This window comes from Nothobranchius furzeri, chromosome 3 (genome assembly GCF_043380555.1).
Source record: "Nothobranchius furzeri strain GRZ-AD chromosome 3, NfurGRZ-RIMD1, whole genome shotgun sequence".
NCBI lineage: Eukaryota > Metazoa > Chordata > Actinopteri > Cyprinodontiformes > Nothobranchiidae > Nothobranchius > Nothobranchius furzeri.
Genome location: NC_091743.1, coordinates 70,212,527 through 70,238,643, shown reverse-complemented (window position 1 = coordinate 70,238,643; position 26,117 = coordinate 70,212,527). Strand labels below are relative to the sequence as shown.

Sequence of the window (26,117 nt, the reverse complement as noted above, 5' to 3'; positions counted from 1 at the left end):
AATAGCACATTTTTCAAATATTAATATTTTGTTGAATAATTTGTACATTTCTAATATGAAAGTATTGTGCAAAAGTAGCTCAGGAGGTTGAGCGGGTTGTCCAAAAATCGGAAGGTTGCTGTTGTGTCATCATCATAGCTCATCATCACCAGCGTGCATGCGTGTGTGTGTGTGTGTGTGTGTGTGTGTGTGTGTGTGTGTGTGTGTGTGTGTGTGTGTGTGTGTGTGTGTGTGTGTGTGAATGGATGAATGTCTGATTGTGTTGTGAAGGAACTTGGGGGTAGACACTATACAAACACAGGTCATATGCCACATTAAAATATGCTGGCAAACACAAAACTGTCTGGTTATGTTTGAAACAAGTTGCCCGTTAACAAATAAAGCAAATTGTTTAATTTTAAAATTGGATTTATGAAATTAGTCGAACCATTTGTTGTTATTTAAAAGCTATTTCTGAAAGTTCAGTATATAATTTGTCTTTTCCTGCGTCTTTGCTGGATGTTGCTTGACCAATCAGTTATTTAGTAACTCATTCGTGTTTTTTATGGTACAAACAGAAGTTCAAAAACTTCAACAGTGCAAATGTACGGCTGCAAAATGTCAAGAATTTTAAATACAGATTTGACATTTACAGAAGACAGAAGTGGTTTCATTAAGCTCTTTTTCAAATAATTGGCAATAATAAGGACAACCATTCAGCATCACATTCCTTGTTTGAGGTTCTTAAGGTTCTCTAATGTAGCAAAGCTTTAAAAACACACAACACTGATCATTAAGTTATCTTTACATGAGAAACCAATCCATTCACATGCACCAGTGCGGGACAAAGCAGAAATTTGGTGAGAAACAGAATCAACATTCAGTCCCAGATTACATAACTCTGCAGTCACGGGTATCCAGCTGGTTCACCTGGGAAAATATGTTCATCTTCAGGGACGTTGTGCTGAAGGCTGCATGAGTTAGATCTAACCTCACGTTTAACTTATTTAAAAAAAAAAACACTTAACAACTGTAATGTTTCACCAGAACCTTGGAACTGAAAACAACTCTTAACAAATCGTAGAAAAGCACATTTATTTTACCTGATCAGCATGGTTATGATGGGGTCAACATCCGGTCTAGTCATAAAATAAATGCATTTACTGTGTTTCTTTCTCTCTCAGAGAGCCAAATGCTAAGTACTGGCTTTTATAACGAGCATTTTGAGAATAACAATTAAGGCTCTCAAACATTTCTACCAGAACCTGAAACAAAGATAAAGCTGAACACAGGCACAACTTAGCAGTTTTTAATTTAATGAATGTAAATACATGTTTAGGGTGGCTCAAGATTGTATTGGTTGAAGTAACTTTCTGTCACTAAATAAACCCAAAAAAATCAGAGATTCCTGAAATGAAGGCATGAGCCAAATACAGAAAAGACTCTTTTAAAGGGAATGGGAGCCAAATGGGCACCAGGTGGCAGCTTTCCACACAGGATCACTACAACATGATTATGTTTTATATCATCCCAGAAAATCAAAGAACCACATTAACCGAGTTAATTTACCTTCAGCTTTATCTTTAGATGACCGGTGCTTACCTGTGGCTGAGGTGGGAGCCTCGCAGGCTCGACATGGTGTCTTCCAGATTCTGGCGCAGGTCAAGAACATTCTGCACAGTCCGTTTCCTCTGGGACTCTGGGTCTGTGTCAAAATAAAGCTTGTTTAGAAGGTGTTGTTCAGGATTGTGGCTTGTTTTTAACCCATAATTGTGACTTGACCTCACATGCTTGTTTTCTCTTGGATTATTTGCGTCTGGACGGGTGTAGCGGCTGTTTTTGATACATGCAGACACCTTTATGTTCACTTCATTAGGCAGACTAAACTTTTCTTGATGGGTTGCCTCAGCATGCCAGACTATACCCCTCTGAACTGATGTGTCTTCCCCCCAAAAAATTTAAATTTTGTCTGTAACTCAGCTCAGGGGGATCCCCACTGCTCCAGAATCTCTTTCAGATGCTTTATTTCCTCCTGGAGCCTTGTTTCATGACCTGCTGAGCACTTTCTATGAGTTGTCAGTTGTAAAACCATCACCAACATGAATCACAACCATTATGGACTATGCTGCATACAATGTGAAACACGCAGCTGCAGCATTATAGCCATGTCAAATCAATATTACAGTACAAATAGAGGTGGCGTTGTGTTAGCTGTAAGAAATAAAATATACATATAAAACTCAACAATGCACGGGGGTTCTCGCTGAAATGTTGATTAAAAAAAAAGAAAAAAAGCCCAGGGCAGCAAAAAATAATCGTTCAACACATTCACTCAGAAGATAAAGACGTCATAGGACCACACGCAGTCTTCATGTTGTTAGTTCAGGGATATATTCAGAAAACATGAGTTATAGTAGAAATGTCACCTTGATACAAAACATTAACAGATTTGGAGAAATCAGTTTGTAAAGTATGGAAGTCCGGTGACTCGGAAAAAACACAACCTATATTTTGGAAAATCAAAGAAAGTTTGTTTTATTTGCTAAATTCAACCAACTGTTTTTCTACAATGATTAGCTTGACAACACGAGATCCTGACTTACAAGAATCTTGGTGTTTGCAGTTTTTTGCTCAGTGAGAACAGCTTGAGACTCTTCAACGACACAGAAATATTAGTAAACCCATTAATTGTTAGAGTGCATCTTCAATATTTAAGCAAAAATCAAGCAATGATTGCTAAGAGCTCTTTGGTTATGACGCAGTTTAAACCCTGAATTCCTTCTTGAAGTTGTCATTGGCTTCAAATGATAAAATGAGTCAAATTCAGCCTCAACATACAAATGGCTTTTCTTAAGTTTCTCCTGTTTGCGGTGTTCAGGCTTCATTATTCTTACTTACATCTCAGATGTACTATAGACTCTACACAGCTTCATAATAAAATAACTAAAGATTAAATAAATAAGAATGAAGTTAAACATTGTTACAGTAGAAATACAGATAAGGCGTTTTAAAGCTCTTTTAATAGTATGAGGTATCTACACACTATCTTTAAAATGGACATGTGACTTTTTACTTAAATTATAATAGCTCTACAGTTGATAGAATACATGTCCAAGTCCAACTCTGTCACTTTAGGAAAGCAAGCTGGAGCTGACCACCCGCCCACCACTCAGGCTGCTATAAGCTGAGAAGCTCCGATTTCCAGGTAGGGCTTGGAGTAGAGCCAGTGCTCCTCTAACAGCAGCTCTCTCCTGCATGTTAGAGAGGGTGCCATGCTAAGTCCTCCGTTTGACTTTGTGTCACACCCTGTCCTGTCTCCCCATTCGGTTCAGTCCTGTGTTCATGTTAATTGCTCCCACCTGCCTCTCATCTCCCAATCACCCAAGGTCCCAGCTTCTCCTGTATTTAAACCCTATTGGTCCATTTTGTCTGGTTGGTTCATTGTTTCATTGTCCTGCATGTCTCATTAAAACCCTTTAAATGTTCCTGTCTGCCTGCCTGCCTCCTTCCTCACCCGCGTGTGGATCCTCACCTCCATTTCACTCAACGGCACGCCTGACACTTTGAAACAGCTTGGTTTTAGGCACATCACTCCTACACCAGACACAGACTAATGATCTGGATGGTTCACGTGTTGGATGTTTCACATGTTGAGTGTTAATAGTGACAGTAGAGACCCATGTGACATTTTGTAAGTGGATACTTTTAATAAATTGTCAACAAAATATAAAAGGTATTCAATAAAATGTAATATTAAATAAAATATGAATGATCAATAACATTGAACCTTTAATATTCAGTTGGTGTAAATAGATACTTTATAAGAGTTTAACACAGAGGCAAAAACAAAGTTTATGAAAATTTTATTTATTACTATATTTCTACTACTAATGATGTTGCAGGACAAATGGTTATAAATGGTGTTTTAAGGTTATATCAACTGAGAAAATGAATTAGCAATGATGAAACATGTTCTTAGATGTTATTAAAAGCCTAAGTGACTTAGAACAGATGGGATGACTGGGTTTATTAAAAAAATCTGGCCAAATGTTTAATGAGGTTTAACAAGTTATCTAAAAAATAATGAAGCATCCAATGTCAATGCAGAGTATGGTACCCGTGTGCATTGAGGCTCTTCAGTGATCCGGCTGGCCATGAAGTCGTCTTAGCAAGCAAGTAGTTTGACTTCTAGATAACAAAGATTGTATTCCTCTGAATCTGCATCAGAGATAGCCTCCTGGATCTGCGTATCGGCAGATTCTCAAAATCGAATGACTCGGACTCGAGGGCAAAAAAACCTGATCGGGACATCCCTACCCTCGGAGACAAACTTGGCCTCCCTGATGTCCGTGTCTCCTGGTTCGGTTGGGGCGGACTGAGGTGGAAAGACCTTCTCCCCTTCTTTTTCCACTCCCTGCGAGGAAGAGCAGCTCCTGATGTCCTTCTCATCCACTGTGGCAGCAATGACAAGGGGGTGGTCAGCAGTGTGAAGCTGGTCAACATAATGAAGCAGGACCTGCACCAGCTTCACCTTCTACACCCTCATATGATGACCATCATGTCATCCATCACCCAAAGGTGTAGATGGAGGGCAGGTGTAAAACCTGCTAAAATTGAAAAGGCCAGGAGGTTAGCCAACAGTGTTATGGCTACACTTATTTCTAGCTTGAATGGTGCAGTTGTTGTGTATCCTCACATCAGACATGACAGTCCAGGGACATTTTTGTCAGACAAAGTTCATTTCACAAATGGGGAAATGATATTTTTTTAACTAATATTGCCGATTGTCTTAATGGCCAGCTCCAAAAGCAGTGAAAGACTTCCAGGTGGGAGTCTCACTTCTTTTGAATTTGGCCTTTAGGACAGATTTATTTTCGGACAGACAGGATAAACATATCCCTGACTGTTATAGCTAATGTGTTGTTGATATAATTTATCTATAGCCATAACACTTTTGACAACTCTGTTCTTCCTTCACAACCCAATGTTCCACTCACTCTGCAGCTCTCTGGGCCCCTTTTATTATTTTAAGTTTTTTTCAATGTACCGACAATTTGTGTCCTGTTATTTTATAAAATGTGATGTAAAAAATAAATGTTTTTGCTCAATTACTTGGATTTCTTTGGTTTAGACAAAAAAAGGAAGGAAGATTCATGTATGCCAAGTTATTTCTACAACAGACCTGTTTTAAGTCCAACAGTTTTTTAGCAGCCAATAGAAATGTGTTCTTTACTAACTTTCCTTGGTTTAAAAATCTTACTAAAATAAACCTTAGAGGCTGCCGTATTGCAAACCCAGTCATACTTGTTATGTAAATATTAGCTTTGTGGATATTTGTAGATATTTTTTACATATAGACATTTGTGTGCTAAAAAAAACATAAACTTAAATAATTTGTCATTCTTTATTGAAAAACAACAAAATACAGGTATACAGAAAGTGTGGGAAAATGATAATGTGAAAGTATTGATCTTTAAATGTAATACTATTTATCTTTAAAAAGAAAAACTCTAAAAATGTCCTGTACAGCAGCATGACAGAAGAATGGTGGTCCAGAATGGTGTCTGTCATCTGTCAGAATGTGCTGAACAGATTTGCTCTATCTGCTCTGATTGATGCAAGACAGACCTAAATGTGAAACATTCTATGAATGATGAACAAAGCGTTTAAATGAAAAAATAAATCAAACATTTTAATAAAAATAGGGGGCATGAATAAGTTACTGTTTTTAAGATTTTATGAGGATATTTGAGGCACAAATTAAGCACATTTATTTGAAGGCAAGGGATGACAACGATGTATACATGCTGAATGATGCAGGTGATGTGGTGATAATATTTCTCTGCAGCGGCATTCCATACTCTGGATCACGCCACAATAGAAACACTATTTAAAAAGTGGGTGGGACTAAAGGGTCAGGCCTCACATTGGGTCAGGTTATATCTTTCTGAAAAGAGTTTCAGTGTTTGTATGGAATATTTGTGTTGAATCAACACATTCTCACTCCCAGCGTGTCAAAAACAAACGCTTGGTCAGCCACCCTCCACGTCAGACCCCTGACGCCAAAAGTGCCCTTTTTCGTTACTTATGTGCGAAAAGTGGTGTTTCCCTTATTTGACTGCAGATCCCAATGCAGCGTTACACTGACGCGATGGGATGTTCGAAGCCAGGGCACCAAACAAGCTCTTTGTACCTTACCCTAACCTTATCCTCTTATTTAACCTTCCCCTCACCCCTATCCTAACCTTAACCATCTTGCTAGCGAACACGTTAGTGATGTGTCGATCGCTCTATGAAGTGAACGGCGGGAGCCGCCTCGTCATTGGTCGAGTTTGGGCCGAGCCAACGCGAGGGAGAGGTTTCAACTACCACGGTGGAGGTTAAAAGTAGAGGGTATGTGTAACCTCCCCCTCGCCAGATGGTATGTTCTAACATTCCCCTTGGGCGGCAAATACAAAAATTGGCAGTCAGACTCTGACTGTCAGAGTCAGAATGCATGGGAAACAAATGCTTGATCACAGTGAGAGTAACGTTTTAGGTAGCAAGAGGGTTAAGGTTAGGATGAGGGAGAGGGGAAGGTTATAAATAGTGAAACGTTAAGGTTTAGTTGCGGTTAAACGAGCGGGTTCGGTGCCGCATCGGTTAAATGAGGGTTAAGGTTAGGATGAGGGTGATGGGAAGGTTATAAATAGTGAAACGTAGGTGCGGTTAAATGAGCTGGTTCAGTGCCGCATCAGCGGATATCTCATCACGTCAGTTTTACGCTGCACTGGGTTCTGCAGTTACAAAAGGGAAAAAACCCTTTTCGCACATAAGTAACGAAAAAGGGCACTTTTGGCGTCTGGGGTATGACGTGGAGGGTGGCTGACCAAGCGTTTGTTTCCGACGCTTAGGGTGTGAGAATGTGTTGGTTGAATAGAGCTGACTTTCTCTTGGGTGTACTACAAGGGTCCATTCTTGGCCCTTTCTTGTTTTGTATCTACTTATTACTGCTAGGAGGGCTATTTGAAAAACATTAATTCCACATTGGCATTCTGCATATGTACATTCCTTTACGGGCAGTTTCTTTGGCTGGACAGATGCAGCTGGAAGTACCAACAGCACAAGGAGGCAAGTGCTTTGTCAGGCATGGCACCTAAATTATGGAATACCCTAATAGAAGTTTGGCAGACTCTCATGATTTTATGAGAGTACATTGAAGACACATTTTTATTGACTAAAGAGGGGAGTATACTGTGTAATTTTTCCACTCATAGCATTCAGTGCCATCTCAAACTGTACGACGTCCGCGCAGAGCAAAGTTAACGAGTCATGTTCTCACACTGTATGATCGAAGGCTCAAATGTTACCTGTTTGTTCACACTGTATGAGTGGTAGCAACACACCGAACCTAAGAAAATACTAAAAATAGTAGTTTTTACACAACATTGAGTCCGAAAACTCGGATATCCTTGGGCTGTTTCTTTGACATGTATAGAGTTGTCTGTCTCTTTCAGGTTCGCCTTAGGACAATCCTCATCATTGTGTGTAGAGAAAAGTGCATAAATAAAAGGAAATGACGTGTTTGACAGAGAAAAAACTGTGGAGACGGTTTGGAGCATGCGCTGTGTGAGAGGTTCTGGTACTCCCGGACTGCAGAGCTCCTTCAACAGTAAAATACCCTCATGAGGGCTGAGCAAAATATCAGTGAGAAGGTAATCTGCTTAAATGCAACTTTCCTTGCAACGTGATTGAGACATTAGGCTGTTTTGTAATTATTTCACTGTTAAATTATTACTTATTGTACGTTTAAGTAAATGTAACAAAATAAGAAATTTGTGAATGATTGAGAAAACCAAAAAACTCTCATTGATTTGGATTGTGGTGTCATGCCACAGACATGATGATGCCATCTGTCCTGTGCTGTTTACAGGTTTTACTCGCTTGTACGCATCTTGTGACAAACCACGTGGACTAATGAAGCATTGCTAACCAATCAAGTCACCACAGATGTGTTTATGCTGCCCTAATGATTTACATAAATGACCAATAAAATTAAAATAACTTTTTAAAAGTTAAGTTTAAAAGTTTGTTTAACCAAATTCTCCTCAGAGAAGCCTACACTGCAAAAACTGAATAAGAAAGTAAAAAAATTATAAAACTCTTTTTTAGGCCTTTTATCTTATTTTATGTTTAAAAAGGGGAAAAATATTCTTCTCTAAAAATACAATTTTTTTCTGTGGAACTGCAGAGGGAGCCCTGAGAGCTAATGCTAATTTTTTAGAGAAGAATTAATTTTCTTTTTAGACTAAAACTAAGCTAAAATGTCTGAAAATGTGGCTTTTTTTTACTTTCTAGAAATCTGTTTTTGCAGCATATGTGGAAAAATGGATTTGAAGGCTGACAATGGTTTGGTTAAACACCATCTGGAGGACTTCCAAAAATACCAAAGCTTTGTCTTGTTGCGCGAAAACAGGTGATAAAGCTCCATGTGCCACTGGATACAAAAGACCCACATGTATAAAGATAAACACAACACAAAACCAGTCAGTCAACAGAACAATAATCAACATCACATGAGGTGATTAAAATCCTCTTTACCAAACATAAAACACCTCCAGACAGAACTATATTCTCTTCTTTCCTCTTAAAAGCACAAAGAATGTCAAATCTCAGCAGATGAATGGAGAAGTAAGGTGTGTCTCAAAAACAATCTCAACGTGGCATGCTGTCGTTTTCAGCTTTTTTTTTTTTTTTTTGGTTTTGGAATCAGACACGGAGCCGCGGACAGAACCCTGGGAGCATCAGCACACATTCCAGCAAATGAGAGCTTTCGAAAGGCGATCAGTAATAATCCACAACTCCCCGGGCTTCATGCCGGAAACCTGTTATGTTGTCATGGCAATCAAGCGAATTTCACATCATCAAAGCAACCGGATATGGGAGTCGTATGCTGGTGGCATAAGAACAAAAGAGCATAATGGTGTTTGAGCACATGGCTCGTACGAATCTACTGTGACGAGGTGATATTGGACAGAACGATGAGAGAATCAGAAAGGGAAACAGAACAGCACAAAATCTGCACTGACGAACTGAAGACCTGCATCCGCAAGCGGGTGCCATGTGCTAGCTCTATCAAAAGGGGCGTGTCGTTGAACGATCAGAGGTTTGTAGCAATGGTCGTCAAATGTATGGCAGCTTGGACTGCTCCGCTGTACTCACCTAACATCTGACTGAAAAGGAGCTGCTCCAGGTCACCCAGAACTGTCACCACCAGCTCTGGGTCCACCTTTAGGAAAGGCTTATTTCCCCCTTCCTCTCCTTGGCCTTTGGTAGCAGAGTCCCCTCCAGCTTTCTTTGGGATGGCCTTGGCTTTGCTGGAAAGGATCTCATCATCTGACTTTCCATCCTCAGGTGCCTTGCTCAATGGCTTCACCTCGGCAAAAGGACCACGAGGTATGCGGCTCTGCTTGTTCAGAGCAGAAGGAGCAGCTAAAGGGCTGAAAGGCTTGGGTTTGCCCTGAAAAAGCGAGTGCTCAGATTTGGATAGGTTTCGAGAAAGGGGGGCACCCCCGCTGGCACTGCTGCTACCCCCTGCGGTCTTTGGCTTGCTCGTCTTGCTCTGCCCGGCTCCGGCTTTGGCCATGTCATCGCACCACTTTGGCTCATAGAGATGCAGCTTCTTCTCAGCATCTGTGAGAACAGCCAGGTTCGTCATCGACCTCTGCTTGCGAAGATTGGAGGGAACCGAGCTTCCTGCCCGATAAACCTTGAGTTCACCACGCTGTGTGCTCTGGGGCACTCCAGACTTGGGCCTCTTAGCTGCCATACCAACTCCTTTGCCATCTGCTTGGCCGTATGCCTTAGTGCTGTCCGTCCTTTCCATATTCAAATCTCCTTCTCTGCCTTTCACATTATTTCCAAGCATGCCTCCTGCATGAGACCATTTCAAAGAGCATCAGGGAAGGAAAACAGGTTTCTTTACTCCGACTCTTCTTGTATGAAATCACACACAAAAATGCTTCCCTTAAGTCAGTCCTGCTGCCTTCTTTTCTTCTCTCTGGCTCCTTCTTCCCCCCTCTTTCTTCCTGCCAGGCTGCTGCTGCTGCAGCTGCTGCTATTGCAGTGCTGCCCAGGCGCTCCCTTTCTCTCCTTCACTTCTGTCCTTCTCTCCTCTGTTTTTTCCACTCTCCTCCCTCCTGCTGCTGAGCGGCGCAGCAGCAGAATGACAGCGGCAGGGCAGACGCAACAGCGCTCCCTCCTCCCCCCGCTCTGCTTCCTCTCCCTCGCCTCCGTCTTCCCTCCCATCCTCCCTCCTCCTTCCATCCTTTTTGCATTGATTTAGGATGCTTTGCCATGTCTCACCAGAATATGTCATACGCAAGAGAGCGATGGGAGAGTGAATTTTAAACCCTGGCACGATCCTCTTCTGACACCTCATGCTTTCCCACCATATCCTGCAATCCCTTTGTTCTTCCCCTCCCCCTCTTCACCTCCAAGCTTCGCTGTTAAATACTCTGCATGCACGAATCACATCGATGCAGGAGTTATAAATGTATGAAGCCACACAGTTTGTTCTCTACTCCCTCATAATTTGTAATCATTGGCATACAGCGCCACAACTGGAGCGCCCAAATTTTCTGTTGATCCTACCTGAGCCTCCATATGATATCTGTTTGACTATTACAACCAGATAAATCATCTGTTTAACATTATTGGCCAGCTGTTGTTATTGTCGACACAGATGCTGAAAGATAACACAAAAAACAACAACCTCAAACTGGTTGAATAGGGACTACAGCAAGTTGGGCGAATGGCAAGATGTGTCAGTGAAAGCAAGCAACACACCAAAAACCACACTTTGGAAATATCCTCAAGACCCTGTTCAGTATTTTTGCACAGATAAACTAAAACGTTATGCTAAACAATTACATCTTGTTTAGAGCCAGAAACATTTGCTAACTCCTTAAAGACTTTTTATTCAGCGTCTATCAAGAGGATTCAGGTCACTCTGCAGCAACTGCATGCAGAGCCGCTCCTTGGAAACCGTCCTCTCCCTTCATCAGACCTTTCTGCTCCGCACACACACAGCTTAAGCTTTTGTCCACAAGCGACAGTCTTTGTATTTTTATTTCATTTTGATTCAGACTTATTGTTTTTAGGCTAACTGTTTAGTTTTCATAGCATAACCTTAGAAAGAAGGCAAAGCAACGTGGTACATTTCATTAACTTGATAGCCATAATGTCCAGAGGGGACTCTTACTCCCACAGTGGGGTTCAACACACTCCGCTGTACTTCTTATTTGGATTTAAAGACACCTAGGGTGGCTCAAACTCCGGAAACACTCTGATCCAATGTTTCGTTTGTGGAAACAATGTTAAGACTTGTTTCTCATCGTCATGTGTTAGCTCTCCAGCTGACTGCAAACCAACAACCATGACCTGATTTCTTTCATGCAGTGAATGACTGATTTGTTCCAGAGGAGGAAACTTCCCAAAACAAATTCCAGCAAGTCTTACCAATAAAAGTTACATCACATGGAGACGAAATAATTTCTGCTGATAGCAAAAGTCAACTAACTGCTTCATTAACCACTTGGGTTCAACAATAAAAAAAATTAAAAAACTCATAAATTATTAAATCTGCTTGGTGAAGTAAAATAGTTACCATTGCAAAAGCAACGTTATCTGGTTGGTTTAAACCAAAAAGGATCATCTTCAGGTTAGATAATACTGAGATTAGCAGCTGGGCAAAATGAGAATTGTCCCATTCAAGATGTCCTCAGTAAGCAACTGTCACAATTACAAAAAGTATGCTTAAAGGTGCAATATGTAAGAATTGAGTAAGAATGACATCATGTAGTCAAATTTGGTTTCTGGAGTGACTTTCTCACTGCCATTTTGTGAGTTTCGTGGCTGTTGCCAGTTACGGATTAGCACCAGAAGATTCTATGACAAGTGGAGATGAGTCACACAGTAAATTGATCAGAAGATGAATACAGTGTCATATATGCTGTTAACACTCTTGGGTGGTTTTACAGTAGGGAGCACTTACTACATTTATTAGGGAAATATTTATCTGGCATTAGAAGAAGTGTGGTTGTTTGCCGTCTTTAAAGTTCTGAACAACTCATTAAAAGGAAGTAAAACACCACAGATGACTCATTATTCACTTCACACACATTTCACTGTAATATTGGTAAATGGCCTGTATTTGATATAGCACCTTCTAGAGTCCTGAAACCCCCCAAGGCGCTTTACAACACAACCAGTTATTCACCCATTCACACACACCCTGGTGATAAGCTACAATGTAGCCACAGTTGCTCTGGGGCGAGTCTGCCGTACACAGGCGCCTCCAGTCCCTCTGACCACCAAATGCAGGCAATGTGCAATTGTCTTGCCCAGGGGCACAACGACAGGAACAGACTGGGCGGGGCTTGAACCTGCAACCTTCCGATTATGAGGCGAGCACTGAACTCCTGTGCCATCGTTGCAGAATTGAGTTGTTGGCCCTTGAAAAAGTAGCTTGAGATATTTTTGTCACAGTCTGCAGGTGAGCTCCTCTCTTGCAGCTATTCTGAGTTTGACTTGCAGGTGGGCGGAGCTGGAGAGCGGGACAGCTGCAGCTAGTTACTTCATCACCCAGGAGGACTATAAAGAGAGGAGTGAGACGCCTTCAACTTGCCGGATGATTACTCACTTTGGGTATCTTGCTCTCTCCGTTATCTCATCAAAGGCATAACCTACTAGACATCACAGCAGGCCATGTCTCCTCTCGTCTCTCTGTCCGACCCGCTCTCCCTCCGTTCACCCTCCTGGACCTCTCGGATCCCCTGGACTCACACCAAGCCCCTGGGGAGCCTAAGACCTGGCACGACATGACAATTTTTTAGCTATTTTTTTGCTTCTAAATCACCATTAGCATTGTTAGCTCAACATTAGCCTCTAGTCTGCTTCACCCGATATTAGAGTAAAACTAAAGGATGCCAAGACATCTCAGGGGTCGCTCCTGTTTACTGGCTTTTGGAGCTTTTTGCCTGCTGGTGTCAAATTACAAACGCCAGCAAAGCAGTTAGCTCGCCAAAGCCATGGCAACCTCACAAGCCCAATGAGAACAGTGGCTGTGTTCCTCTTTTTACCCCCGAGAATGAAATCCGTTTCATGAAGCCTTCCTTCCAACATGATTGAGACATTAGAGTCTTTTGTGATTACTTCACTGTAGAAGAATGCTCCGTTAAAGCACAGGACATATGGAGTGATTTTTAATAGTATTTTTTGGAGCGTTTAATAACTTTCAGTTGCAGCCAGGTCCCAGGAGAGAGAGGGTGGAGCCGAATTTTTCTAAAATGTTTTCAGTTCTGGTTTTGAATCATGTTCTCCAGCTGGTCACTTGGTTGTGTGAGTTTATGCATGCACGCACGCACACACACACACACACACACACCTGTCTGCTGTGCAGACCCCTGGTCAGTGTGTAATCATTATTGAACTGCTATATCAGCTGCTATGACGCAATGGGCTCTAACATTTAGGAGACCTCCACTTGTGCTCTGTGGGGAAAAACCACAAAGACCAAAATTATACATGTGCTGTTAGAACGGTTTAAGCACAATGAGGATTAATGGCAGTTTTATTCAGCATTTATTTGCATTCTGTTTCATTTATATAGACAGAATGAACCTGTTGTTTTAGTTAACTGTCGTCGTCGTCTTCCTCCGCTTATCCGGGATCGCGGGGGCAGCATCCCAACTAGGGAGCTCCAGACCGTCCTCTCCCCGGCCACCTCCACCAGCTCCTCCGGCAGGACCCCAAGGTGTTCCCGGACCAGATTGGAGACGTAACCTCTCCAACGTGTCCTGGGTTTTAGTTAACTGTTTCAACTTAACTCAAAATGGTTAATTTTAGCTCGTATACTTCTTTTGTTTGATTTTTTTGCCTTTTAGCAACAAAACAAACATTGTTGTTTAGACGTGTTTGTGGTTTTTTTTTTTTTGTTGCCTTGCATTTGCACTTTTTGCAATGAAATTCTGGTGATAAGTCCCCCTTCCCAAGCCAGAAGTGCAGTTAGCAGTAAGCAAGAAAAGTTTTTTTGTATAGCACAATAAAAATAAACAAATAAATCATAAGCGGGCACGTGACATTTTGGATGTTTGCAATGAGAGCGTGTGAACAGGGTCAAAGTGTGCCTCTTGTTTATTGCATGAGAGTTGGCAGCCCAGTGTTAAAGCTTAAAGGTGTGGGTCTCTTGTTTAATCAATACATTTGCAGTGGTCTCTAGTAGGAATGAATGCCTAAGATGGGTGAGTCCATGCATGTTAAGTGACAGTGTGACGTAGATCTGTCAGGATTTTCTACTCCTAGAGTTTCACCATCTATTTTCTATCAGAAGCTAATGCAGGAGATAGGTGTAGGAGACTATTTTCACATTCAGCCTGAATGAAAAACTGATTTAATATATCAATATACCCAATATAATCAGAACTAATAAATGAAAAAAAAATTTCAGTGAACCACACCTTTAGACACTAATTCGTAGTATATCTAAACCCAAATCAATCTCACTTGTTTACAGTCAGGCCATCATCATGTAATCTCTCTCTAATTAGGCTTAATTGATTGAGCTGTCAAGGTTGTGTCCACTAACAATGAAACACTTTGATTTAAAGATTCTCCCTTTGCCCATTGAAAGCAATAAAATGCTGACCAAGGCAAGCTCCTTTTGTTCTAAAATCTGTAATTAGTCAGTTTTATGTGTTTTATTAGGACAATAATATTAAAAGAGGAATATTTCACACAGTTCAGACTCATAAAAACACTCAAAAAGAGGTTGTGCTTCTCTTTTTTTTTTGGCCAACAGTCTGTTTTCCCTCAAGTGCATGAAGGCTTATTGCAAGAATGCATGATGTACATAACAGGTGGCTCATGCATTGTGGAGCTATGTGCTGGAGGAACACTTGGTGAGAAAAACACTGAAGCACTGAGCAGTTAGCAGACAGCCTTATAAAATCTTGGGTGTTACAGGATGTAATAAAACCCAAATGGAAAAACTGTGTTCTCCAACAACACGCGGCTGAGCTCAGTGAAGTGTGTAAAAAGTGTTTTTGTTGAGAGTTTATAGACTCCTTAAGGATGATGGCAGGAAGGAGGAGAAAGTCAGGAAAGTTGGGAAGCTTTCTATCACTCATTCATACACATGCTGGGGGATTTCTGAGAAAAAAAATAGCTAAAGGGTGAATTTGGGAACACTTAAAAAAAATAAAATATATCTTTTTTGAATATAATACTTCCATGTGGCGTTCAGAGGTATGCAGAATGAAGGTACAGTATTTCTTTTAAAAGCTATAATTTAATTAAAAAGCGAATCAAATATTTATTTTGGCGGTACACCAGCTTTGTGTTTACATCCACCAGCCAATAGGGGGCAGCTGCTTCTGAGCCCAGAAGATGTCATTATCCTTCTCAGAAGAGGAACGACCACAAAAGATCTAAAACCAGACTGAGTTTAGGTGAAGCCTACAACAGATGGACCCAAATAAAAACGTTCACGTATCGGCAGCGAACCGGGAATTCTGACGGCTGGAAACCTTGTTCCATTGTTGCAACTACAACCTGTGTTTGTGTTTCATATTCAACCTTCAACTTGGGTGGTCCTTCTTTAAAACTGCAACAGTAAATCTGCAGAACAAGCTAGCTTTTAAACACAAGCACTGTCATGGATCTCCCACCACTCTAGTATCGTCACTGGGCCACGTCCGCCTGATGCCAGAACCTACATTGTCAGGCCAACGAGAGAGCGCTAAACACCAGTCGCCGTTTTCTAGCTCCCAACCAGGGGCGGCGTTAGGCCCGGCTACTTGGCTCAAGCCCTGAATCTTTAATGAAAAGCCCCGGATCTCAAACATGGCAGTAACATGCAGTACCAAAGTCCAACAGAGAGGGCGCAGTTAGCAGTAGTTTGTATACAGCCTGCCTGAGCCTCCACCACTGAAGCAGAAGCCCTTCAGCAGCCGGCTTCTTCTGCAGTGCCTGGTTTTTTCTACACTCTGCCTGAAACGCATGAGTGAAGATGGACATAAGGACCTTTTTTAGACCAAAAGTACAACGACAGAACCCCAGCTTTGATGAGACTGGTGTTGACTCAGGTTTGCGAGTCTTATTTGAAAATATTTGTTGTGCTGCTGGTTTGCCTAAAGTTAGCTTACTATCAGGTAAAGTTGATGGAGAAAGAAAGGGAATATTTACTATCATCTCACACTAAACACTAACAGGAACAATACTCTGCCCTGAATATGCTTAATATGTAGCTTCAGATTAAAAATTATGTGGTACAAGACAAATATATATGTTGACTAGTGCATGTTACGTGTGTGTGCACATGTGTGTGTGTTAAGCCCCAGATCTTTCTTCTTCGCCTCAGCTTCCAACGACTTTTGTTTTCCGTTACTTCAAAAGGTGTTTTTCTTTTTGGGACTCTGGTAGTTTGTCCTGAAGGTGAACTGGTAGCAGCCGGCTGTTTCACCTTCTCTTGTATTATTGAGGGGAGAACCTCCCACACCAGTGGTGTTCTGTTGCTAAAGATGTGAGTGTGTGATGAGTGGAGGACCTAGAGAAGTATGATTTGTCAAGACCGACAACCGGATGGCAGAGGTTTTTAGACAAGTGCAAGAGAAACATTAATAATTATTAGCTATACTGTGTTACAACATAGTTAAGAGACAAGAACAATGTCTTAAGCTAGCCTGTTTAGCTTTGCTATTGTAGTTTTAATGAACTGACTGTTTTGCGATTATTTCACAGTATAAATCTTTTCACCTTCATGGTACACAAGTGTGGGACCAAAGTCAGCCAAATAATGATTTCTGCTTCTTTTTCAGGTTGATTTAAAGAAAATCCTGAGTAATAGCACACACTTGCCAAAACTTAAAGGTCTATGAGCACAGAAACTGATCCTGTAAGATTTTAGAAGGTCGAGATCCAAGATTAGGACCTGAGTGATTTACAGCTTCAGGCAAACCCAATGCTTCCTAACTGTTAAGATCAGAGGAAGCAGACTAACCTAAATCATCACAACAGACCTCCATGGAGTCCGAGGAGCAGTCGCTCAGGTCATCAAGGGTTACATCTGTGTCTTCACTGACCTGAAACCTGAGAAACATACAAAAAATATAAGTTATGGTAAAAATAAAGATTTAACATCCAATGGAAGAATTTTTATCTGTTCATCGTAACAATCAGAGATTCTGTCTCCTTTTTTTATCTTTTCCTCTCAGAAGGTGAATTGCTTCCCTCACCTGAACTTAAATGGAGCCACAGCAGCCATGTTAACTCTCCCTGGCTCACTCCCCCTGCGTTTCACGCTCAAAGCCTCAGACGAACCCTTTGGTTTGTTGATGAGCATCTCTCGAACTGAAGTTCCAAGATCCTGATTTGAGCTGTTGCTCGCTTCTTTGTGGAGGTGATCCAGTCCAGCCGAGGACAGCCGTGATGCATCATTCCCATTTGTCCCTTTAGTATAAAGAAGATGAGCTCGTCTGTGGCCTGGCTGGACATCAGCTGAGATGTTTCGCAAAGCGTCGCCTTCTTGTTCATTATCAACACTCCTGAGTCGATACTTCCCAAAGGTCCAGTTCTTGTTGCCCTTTCTCCTTAACTGCAGGTCTCTGAAAGCCTTTTGAGTTAGGGAGCCATTGTGGAGGTCTAACGTGTCTTTAGAACGAGGAAACTCCCTTTTTGGAATCTGAGGGCTGCTGTATGCCGAGCAAGTCCCATCAGTCCGCTCTGTAGCTGCTGGGCCTCTGTATGAAAACATGGGCTTTTTCTGCAGCAGCTTTGTTTTTATGACATTACCTCCCAGCAGGTCTGCAGGGCCCGAGGAAACCGAGGGCGAGGACAACGCAGGTTGTCGTTTAGCTGCATGCTGGTGCTGCACGGTGCAATCCTGCTGTTTGGGATCCATCTTTGGGAGAGGCGCAGCGCTTCGTGGAAAAGGCAGACTTGAACTGACACCTGCGCCACTCTGATTCTGACATATGACTTTGACGTTGGCTGCCCTGCTCATTAAGCAGTAACTGGACCAGGATCTGCAACAGAGGACAGGAAATCAAACAGGTTGCAGCTCTCATCTTTTATTTCTTTTCAAGAGTAGCCTCAGAAAAAAAGACACAGCTCTGAAATATGTACATTTCAACCAAAAAGCTACAAGCCGAACAATAAGGAGAACAGGTGGTTGTTTTACATGAGCCAACTTACTGTGTGCTTCTGGTTCTAGTTGGAACATAGGGAAAACTTCTTTCTCAAGTAATTTTGTTCATCCAGAAATCTGTATTTATTAACAGGTTGATTGGATAGCAGGGTGACGGGTTGAAGGTCTGCTAAAGCCCCCACCATTATCCCTGTGTTGGAGAGGTGATGCCAAGTCTTGGCATGGCCTGAAAGGAGCCGTCCCCACCCCCGCTGAACATGCCAAGTGCTGTCTGTCTGCCGCCGGTTTCCGCAGCACGTTTCACCTCAGAGCCGGGGGAAGCAGGACCCTGCATACATTAGGCCAAGCTGTTAGGACATATGCTGTCTTTGAGATGGCGCTTGGAGACGCTTCCGTTTGGCTGCTTACTGACAAACCTTATCTACCTTTGTACAAAAAGTCTGTTATTCTTCAGAAATTGGGTTTTACAAAGTAGATTACATTTTTCACTGTGAGATCAGCTGCTTCATTCTGTTGCTTAAAAGTGCAACAGAAGGTCACAACAACATCATCAGGTGCATTTTTGTGATCTCAGCGTTCTGATTGAGAACGGATGACTAGTCTGGACCTTAAAACTTAAGCTTCTTTCATGATGTAACTGATACTCGTTATATTGCTCCTTTCACTCAGACCATCCTGCTCTCCCTCCCTCTGTCATGCTGACATTCACTCAGTCAGTCATGTGGTTAGAAACCTTGTCTCTGTGAAGCAGGCTCTGTGGAATGTGCAGCTGTTTTACTGGATTTGGTACAATATAAATCATAAATGAAAGCTTGTTATCTTTCATGCAGTCAACAGCAAAGTCGGATGCCTATGGCCTCTCAGTTTTGAGAACAACATACCAAAATAATTATATGACCTCGAACTCGATGCGTACATAATTATAAAGGTATTTGGTAAAACTTCCTATATTGAAAAAGCTGAAAGTAATTCAGTTACTTTACTAGAGCATGTCAGATAGAACTTATTTTATTTATGTAGCTGAATAATCAAATTGTTGCTTGTGTGTGTAGATTAGAGCCACAATGACAAATCTGCAAACAAGCTAGCTTTTGAAAACAAACGTAGCCACGGAAGACTCACCCCTCCCCTCGAGTATCAAAGGGAGCCTAAGTCTCCTTTAGGTCGGCTCATGGGTCCCCGGAAGAAAGAAAAAAGAATGCAAGCCAATGGGGCTAAAAGTGTTATTTTCTAATCCGCTTTGCCTTACGCCTTGGATCTCACTTATGGTATACTGCAATTTAAATGAAACCTAATGATGGGCGTTCTCGACCATGCCTGTCACGTACTTTGAGATTAATTAGCTTGTAAAAATTTGGAATTAGCAGACATCAGCACGTCACATATATGACGTCACCACAGAATCCCCTCTCCCCTAGCTTAGCTGCTACTTACCACATGACCAGATTTATGGTGTCTTTTTTCCTCCTGAAGGAAGGATTTTGTTTGCTGAACTTACAGCCATTTTCCCTCAGTTTTCTCTGTGTCTGGTTCGATGACGTCACGTTCGTGAAGGACATTTGTAGTCCTGGATTTATTTTCACACAAAAAATAATAATGTTTCCCCCTGCTCGAAAATAAGCATGTTCTTGGTGTCAAAATGTGTCTTTAAAATTCACGGACATCATATGTGAAATCCATGGCACATAACAAGTGGAGTTAGAAAATCACATTTTTGGCCCCGCTGACTTGCATTCATTTTTTCATTCTTCCGGGGACCCAAGTCCAGAAGTAGTTGAGTGTGACTTAGGCTCCCTATATCCACCGAACTGGAATCCTGCATTGCCAAAGGAAACAAGATGGCGCTAAACACCAGTCGCTATATTCTAGGTTCAAACATCTAATTGTCCTCAACTTCAAATGACGTTTTTCTTTTTGGGACTCTGGTAGTTTGTCCTAAAGGTGAATTGGTAGCAGCTGGCTGTTTCTCCTTCTCTGGTATTATTAATTGGAGAACCTCTCACACCAGTGGTGTTCTGTTGCAAAATGCGTGAGAGTGTGATGAATATCCTCCAGGGAAGTGCAGAAGTTCAGCAAAACCAACAGCCGGATGGTCCAATGGTTGCTTTGGGTCCTAGCAATGTTACTGGCAAAGGTTTTTAGACAAATGTGAGAAAACCACTTCATACATTTGTTTATTTCATCTCCACTATGTATTTTTAGCTATACTATGTTAGAATGTGGTAAACGGCATCACAAAAAACTGTTTTAAGCTAACTTGATTTCCATATTTGCCAATGCAGCGTTAAGCCCCCAACACAAGAAGTGAGAGGACAACAGGGCTGCAGCTATTGAAACTTAACAGTAACTTTACACAAATAGCAGCAAAAAAATATCTTCATCCATCCATCCATCCATTTTCATCCGCTTATACAGAGTCGGCTCGCGGGGCAGTAGCCTACGGCAAGAGGCCCAGACTTCCCTCTCCCAAGCCACTTGGGCCAGCTCCTCCGGGGGAATCCCAAGGCGTTCCCCGGCCAGGTGAGAGATGTAGTCCCTCAACCGTGTCCTGGGTCTACCTTTAGGTCTCCTCCAGGTTGGACGTGCCCGGAAAACCTCACCAGGGAGGCGTCCAGGAGGCATCCTGACTAGATGCCCAAGCCACCTCAACTGACTCGTCTCGATGTGGAGGAGCAGCGGGTCTACTCCGAGCCCCTCCCGGATGACTGAGCTTCTCACCCTATCTCTAAGGGAGAGCCCAGCCACTCTTCGGAGAAAACTCATTTCGGCCGCTTGTATCCACAATCTCGTTCTTTCGGTCACTACCCAAAGCTCATGACCATAGGTGAGGGTAGGAACGTAGATCGACCGGTAAATCTAGAGCTTTGCCTTCTGACTCAGCTCTCTCTTCACTACGACAGACTGGTACAACGCCCGCATCACTGCAGATACAGCACCAATCCGCCTATCAATCTCACGCTCCAGTTTTTCCTCACTCGTGAACAAGACCCCGAGATACTTAAACTCCTCCACGTGAGGCAGGACCTCATCCCTGACCCGGAGAAGGCATTCTACCCTTTTCCGAATTAAGACCATGATCTCAGATTTAGAGGAGCTGATTCTCATCCCAGCTGCTTCACACTGGAATGCGAACCGCTCCAGCGAAAGCTGAAGATCACGTTCTGATGAAGCCAACAGGACCACATCATCTGCAAAAAGCAGAGACCTGATCCTCAGGCCACCAAAACAGATGCCCTCCACACCTTGGCTGCACCTAGAAATCCTGTCCATAAAGGTAATGAACAGAATCGGTGACAAAGGGCAGCCTTGGCGGAGTCCAACTCTCACTGGAAACGAGCCTGACTTACTGTCTGCAATGCGGACCAAGCTCTGACACCGGTCATACAGGGACCTAACAGCCCGTATCAGAGGGCCTGGTACCCCATACTGCCGGAGTACCCCCCACAGGGCCCCCCAAGGGATGCGGTCAAACGCCTTCCCCAAATCCACCAAACACATGTAGACTGGTTGGGCAAATTCCCATGCACCCTCCAGGATCCCCCTAAGGGTATAGACCTGGTCCAGTGTTCCACGGCCAGGACGAAAACCACATTGCTCCTCCTGAGCTTGAGTCTGAGCCAGAGCCATGCGTTGAGGTGAGTCCGACTATATGTAGTCTGAACCTCTCAACCTCACACACCAACTCAGGCTCCTTCCCCACCAGAGGGGTGATATTCCGTGTCCCAAGAGCCAGCTTCTGTAGCTGAGGATCAGACCGCCAAGGTCCCCGCCCTCGACTACCACCCGTCACACACTGCACCCGACCCCTTTGGCCCATCCCACGAGTGGTGAGCCCATGGGAAGGGGGACCCACGTTTCCTTTTCGGGCTGTGCCCGGCCGGGCTCCATGGGTGAAAGCCCGGCCACCAGGCACTCGCCAACGTTCCCCACCTCCAGGCCTGGCTCCTGAGGGGGGCACCGGTGACCCACGTCCGGACGAGGGAACATGGTTTCCATTTATATAATTCATCATAAGAGGTCTTCCGGCTGCTCTTTGTCTGATCCCTCACCTAGGACCTGTTTGCCATTGGGGGGTTATGGAACCCTGGAAGGCGCTATATCAAATGCAATCCGTTAACCATTTAGACCCGTCGGTTTGTTTCATGTGACAGATATCAACTGTAGCTTTCAGTCCACTGTGAATTACTTTAAATGATTAATACTCCATTATGTTGGCTAATTAGCTACAAGATAAATGGAGTAGAAAGTGACACCACCATCAGCGTCATCTCTGAGAATGTTTTGCAGTCGGCAAACGAAACTGTCAGCAAGGTAAAGAGAAACCTTTCCTGTTTTTCAAAAAGAACCAAAAATGGAATTAGAAACCAGACACAGTAAGAACATATGATAATTAGTTACTTTAGATTGTATTTGAATGGAAATACTTACATAGACATTTTCAAAATAATTTAATAAAAATGACCAGTAAATTGAAAATAGTAGTAAAAATCAAGTCTAAAGGTAAATAAGTAGTTTGTTTCTCTTACCCGGGTTAATTTAAGTCCAACAGCATCAGCTAACCATTCATGCAGAAACAGAGCCCTGACTGGAGAGCTACACCTAACAGAAGGATGCATCTTACAATAATTCACTTTATGCCCACGTGGTGCTTTTTAGTGGGTGGAGGCAAATTGATGCTTAGTAAGGAGACTACATCCTTACACATCATCCTCATGTTTCCAATTGCCCCAAACTTCAGTTTTTTTTTTTTTTTGTTGTCTTCTGAAAGTCTCCACATATTCCCACCACCACTGGCTCATATTTCAGGATTTTTTTTACTGACATAATGCATAGTTTTCCCTTTGGCGCTCAAGTTTCTGTCACAGTTTGAATATCACTTTTGAGCTGCTTTTTACTTGTCATGATAGCTGGCAGCCGCAGTTCACCAAAGCTATAATCAAGCCTCAGGGTTAGACCAAAGATACTTGTATGCATCGACATCATCAGCCTGCTGAATATTTTACACTGGAAATCGCTCAAACCTGTAACTGTGCCTGAGTCAAAAGAGATGCCAAATGTTACAAATTCACTTTTGTGAGCAAAAATAGATTAGAAAATCGAAAACTCCAATTTTTCAATCATTTGGGTGTTTACAACTTTACTTGTAATTATGATATTTTAACTGGAGTTTAATGATTTCTTGTTGCCAAGTGTCACCTTTTACAAATAAGTGGCTGATTGTGGTTAAAACCCTCCCACTGTTCTAATGGGTGTGATCCCATGAAGAAAGTTGACCATTGAGCAGGGCTGATGGTTTATCCCTTGGGTCCACGTGGCAGGAGTGAGCACCACCTCACCCCTGCCACGTGGACCTCAAGGGGTAAACCATCAATCCTGCTCAATGGTCAACTTTCCTCGCGGGGTCACCCATAAAGACAGTGGGAGGGTTAATCTCACATTTAAATGTTCATTTATGAGCAAAGCCTGATTCGGGCTCTCAGCCACGGTTCCTGTCTCTAGCTGTTCCCCTCATATAGCACAGCACTTAAATGGTAAATCATAACAATTTCATTTAGTTTCATTTTCTCAAGCCTGTAACACTATCTAGCCTGAAAGGGCACTGATCTCATTTTTATAAATAGCATCAAGTCCCAGATCCATGTTTTACTTCCTTTACATCAGTGTGCTGACTTTGTTAGAAACATTTTTGTGTCAAAACATCAGTTAAAACATTTGTACATGGTCACTGACCTCTTAATCCTCAGAAAGGTCACAGGGAACTGGTGCCTGATCCAGAGGTCATCAGCCTGCACTGGTCGTCAGTCAGTTGTTGGGCCACACAGAAACAATGGGTCACTCACTCTCTCACTCACATTTAATGACAGTTTAGTGTTTAATCAGCTTAAAATGCATTGGACAGTAATAGGAAACCAGAGGAAACTCCATGCGCGCATGGGGAAAATATGCTAATTCCAAACAAACGTGGCAACTGGGATTTGATCATACAACCTTCTTGCTGCGAGACAACAGCGCCACCAACATGCACCATGTATGAAAGACATACCCCTTGATCTAATCCTGGAATTGAAAAAAAATACATGTCTACTAGTCTAGTCGGTTTTCAGTGACACATGAATAGTTCTAAAGGAGGAAGCCAAAGGAGCCGACTCTTAGGTCTGCCAGCAGGAACCACTTAGAGGGCCGGGAAGAGCTGTAATTCCCATCAGTGCTTCTTATTTCTAGTCTTCAGGACTCATAGCCTGGCATGTTTTAGGTGTTTCTCTGCTTTACATCACCTGGTTTAAATCAACACATCATCAACAGGTTTCTGTACATCTTCAACACATATCAAATCAGTCAAATTTTATTTGTATAACGCCTTCCACTGCCTTTACGGAAGCCCAAGGCGCTGAACATGTCATAAAATAATAAAAGAGCAGAGAACAATAAAACACACAAGAGCAGAATGTAAAAATGACTAAAATGATAAAACAGAGAAGACTGAAAGTCAACAAACTCTATTACTTAAAAGCCAAATGATAAAAAAAGAGTCTTAAAGCGACTCTTGAAGACCTGCCGTAATGGTGACTGATAACAAGCAGGAGCTCGTTCCAGAGTGTAGGAGCCAGGACAGCAAAGGCCCGATCACCTCCAGTCTTGAACCTTGTTCGTGGGACTTTTAGTCATTCTTGACCAGTCGAGTGTACACAGTAAAATGAGCAGTGTTAATCTTGGGGGTTGGATCTTTACAGTAAGTACACGGTCGTGGCCAAAAGTGTTGAGAATGACACAAATATGGGAAATTGGAAAAGTTGCTGCCTAAGCTTTTATAATAGCAGTTTGCATATACTCCAGAATGTTATGAAGAGCGATCCCATGAATTGCATAGTCCTTCTTTCCCATGGAAATTAACTTCATCCCAAAAAAATAAACTTTCCACTGCAGTTTTTTGCTGTCATTAAAGGACCTGCTGAGATCAATCGTCTTGTTAACTCAGATGAGAATGTTGATGAGCACAAGGCTGGAGATCATTATTTCAGGCTGATTGGGTTAGAATGGCAGACTTGACATGTTAAAAGAAGGGTGATGCTTAGAATTATTGTTGCAAAGAAATGCGTGCAGCCATAATTGTGTTGCATAAAATGGCTTCACAGGCTATTGTGGCTACTAAGATTGCACCTAAATCAACAATTTAGAGTATCATCAAGAACTTCAAAGAAAGAGGATCAATTCTTGTTAAGGCTTCAAGATGTCCAAGAAAGTCCAGCAAGCGCCAGAATCGTCTCTTAACAAGGACTAGGGCAAAGTCATATTCTCCGATGAAGCCCCTTTCTGGTTGTTTGGGGCATCTGGAAAGAGGCTTGTCCATAGAAGAAAAGGTGAGTGCTACCATCAGTCTTGTGTCATGTCAACAGTAAAGCATCCTGAGACCATTCATGTGTGGGGTTGCTTCTCATCCAAGCGAGTGGGTTCACTCCCAATTTAGCCCAAAAACGCTGCCATGAATAAAGAATGGTACCAAAACACCCTCCGACCTCAACTTCTTCCATCAATCCAACAACAGTTTGGTGAAGATCAATGCATTTTCCAGCATGATGGAGCACCGTGCCATAAGGCAAAAGTGATAGCTCAGTGGCTCGGGGACCAAAACGTTGAAATTTCGGGTTTGTGACCTGGAAACTCTCTAGATCTTAAACCCATTGAGGACTTGTGGTCAATCCACAAGAGGCGGGTGGACAAACAAAAACCCACTAATTCTGACTAACTCCAAGAAGTGGTTATCTGCTATCAGTGAGGATTTGGCCCAGAAGTTGACTGAGAGCATGCCCAGTCGAATTGCAGAGGTCCTAGAAACGGGCCAACACTGCAAATCTGACTCCTTGCATAAATGTCATGCAATTGTTGATAAAAGCCTTAGAAACATAAGGGCTTGTAATCGTTTCAGTACCTCACAGAAACAGCTGAAACAGATCTA

The 26,117-nt window shown here is 42.5% G+C and overlaps 1 protein-coding gene across 4 annotated transcripts in view; it reads right to left on the bottom strand.

Annotated features, from left to right (window-relative positions):
• Positions 1 to 26,117, bottom strand: part of nav1b (neuron navigator 1b) — a 100,316-nt gene that overhangs the window by 64,806 nt on the left and 9,393 nt on the right. For 2 of the 4 annotated variants that reach the window (XM_070549488.1, XM_070549489.1), the window contains exons 2-5: positions 23,894 to 23,949; positions 17,253 to 18,041; positions 17,018 to 17,106; positions 1,582 to 1,684 (exon numbers count right to left, since the gene is read on the bottom strand). In XM_070549488.1, the coding sequence (XP_070405589.1) occupies positions 1,582 to 1,684; positions 17,018 to 17,106; positions 17,253 to 18,041; positions 23,894 to 23,949 (1,037 nt within the window). Of the gene's footprint in view, positions 1 to 1,581; positions 1,685 to 9,180; positions 10,109 to 17,017; positions 17,107 to 17,252; positions 18,042 to 23,893; positions 23,950 to 26,117 lie in introns of those variants that run through there. The other 2 variants (XM_070549490.1, XM_070549491.1) reach the window with 1 other exon arrangement.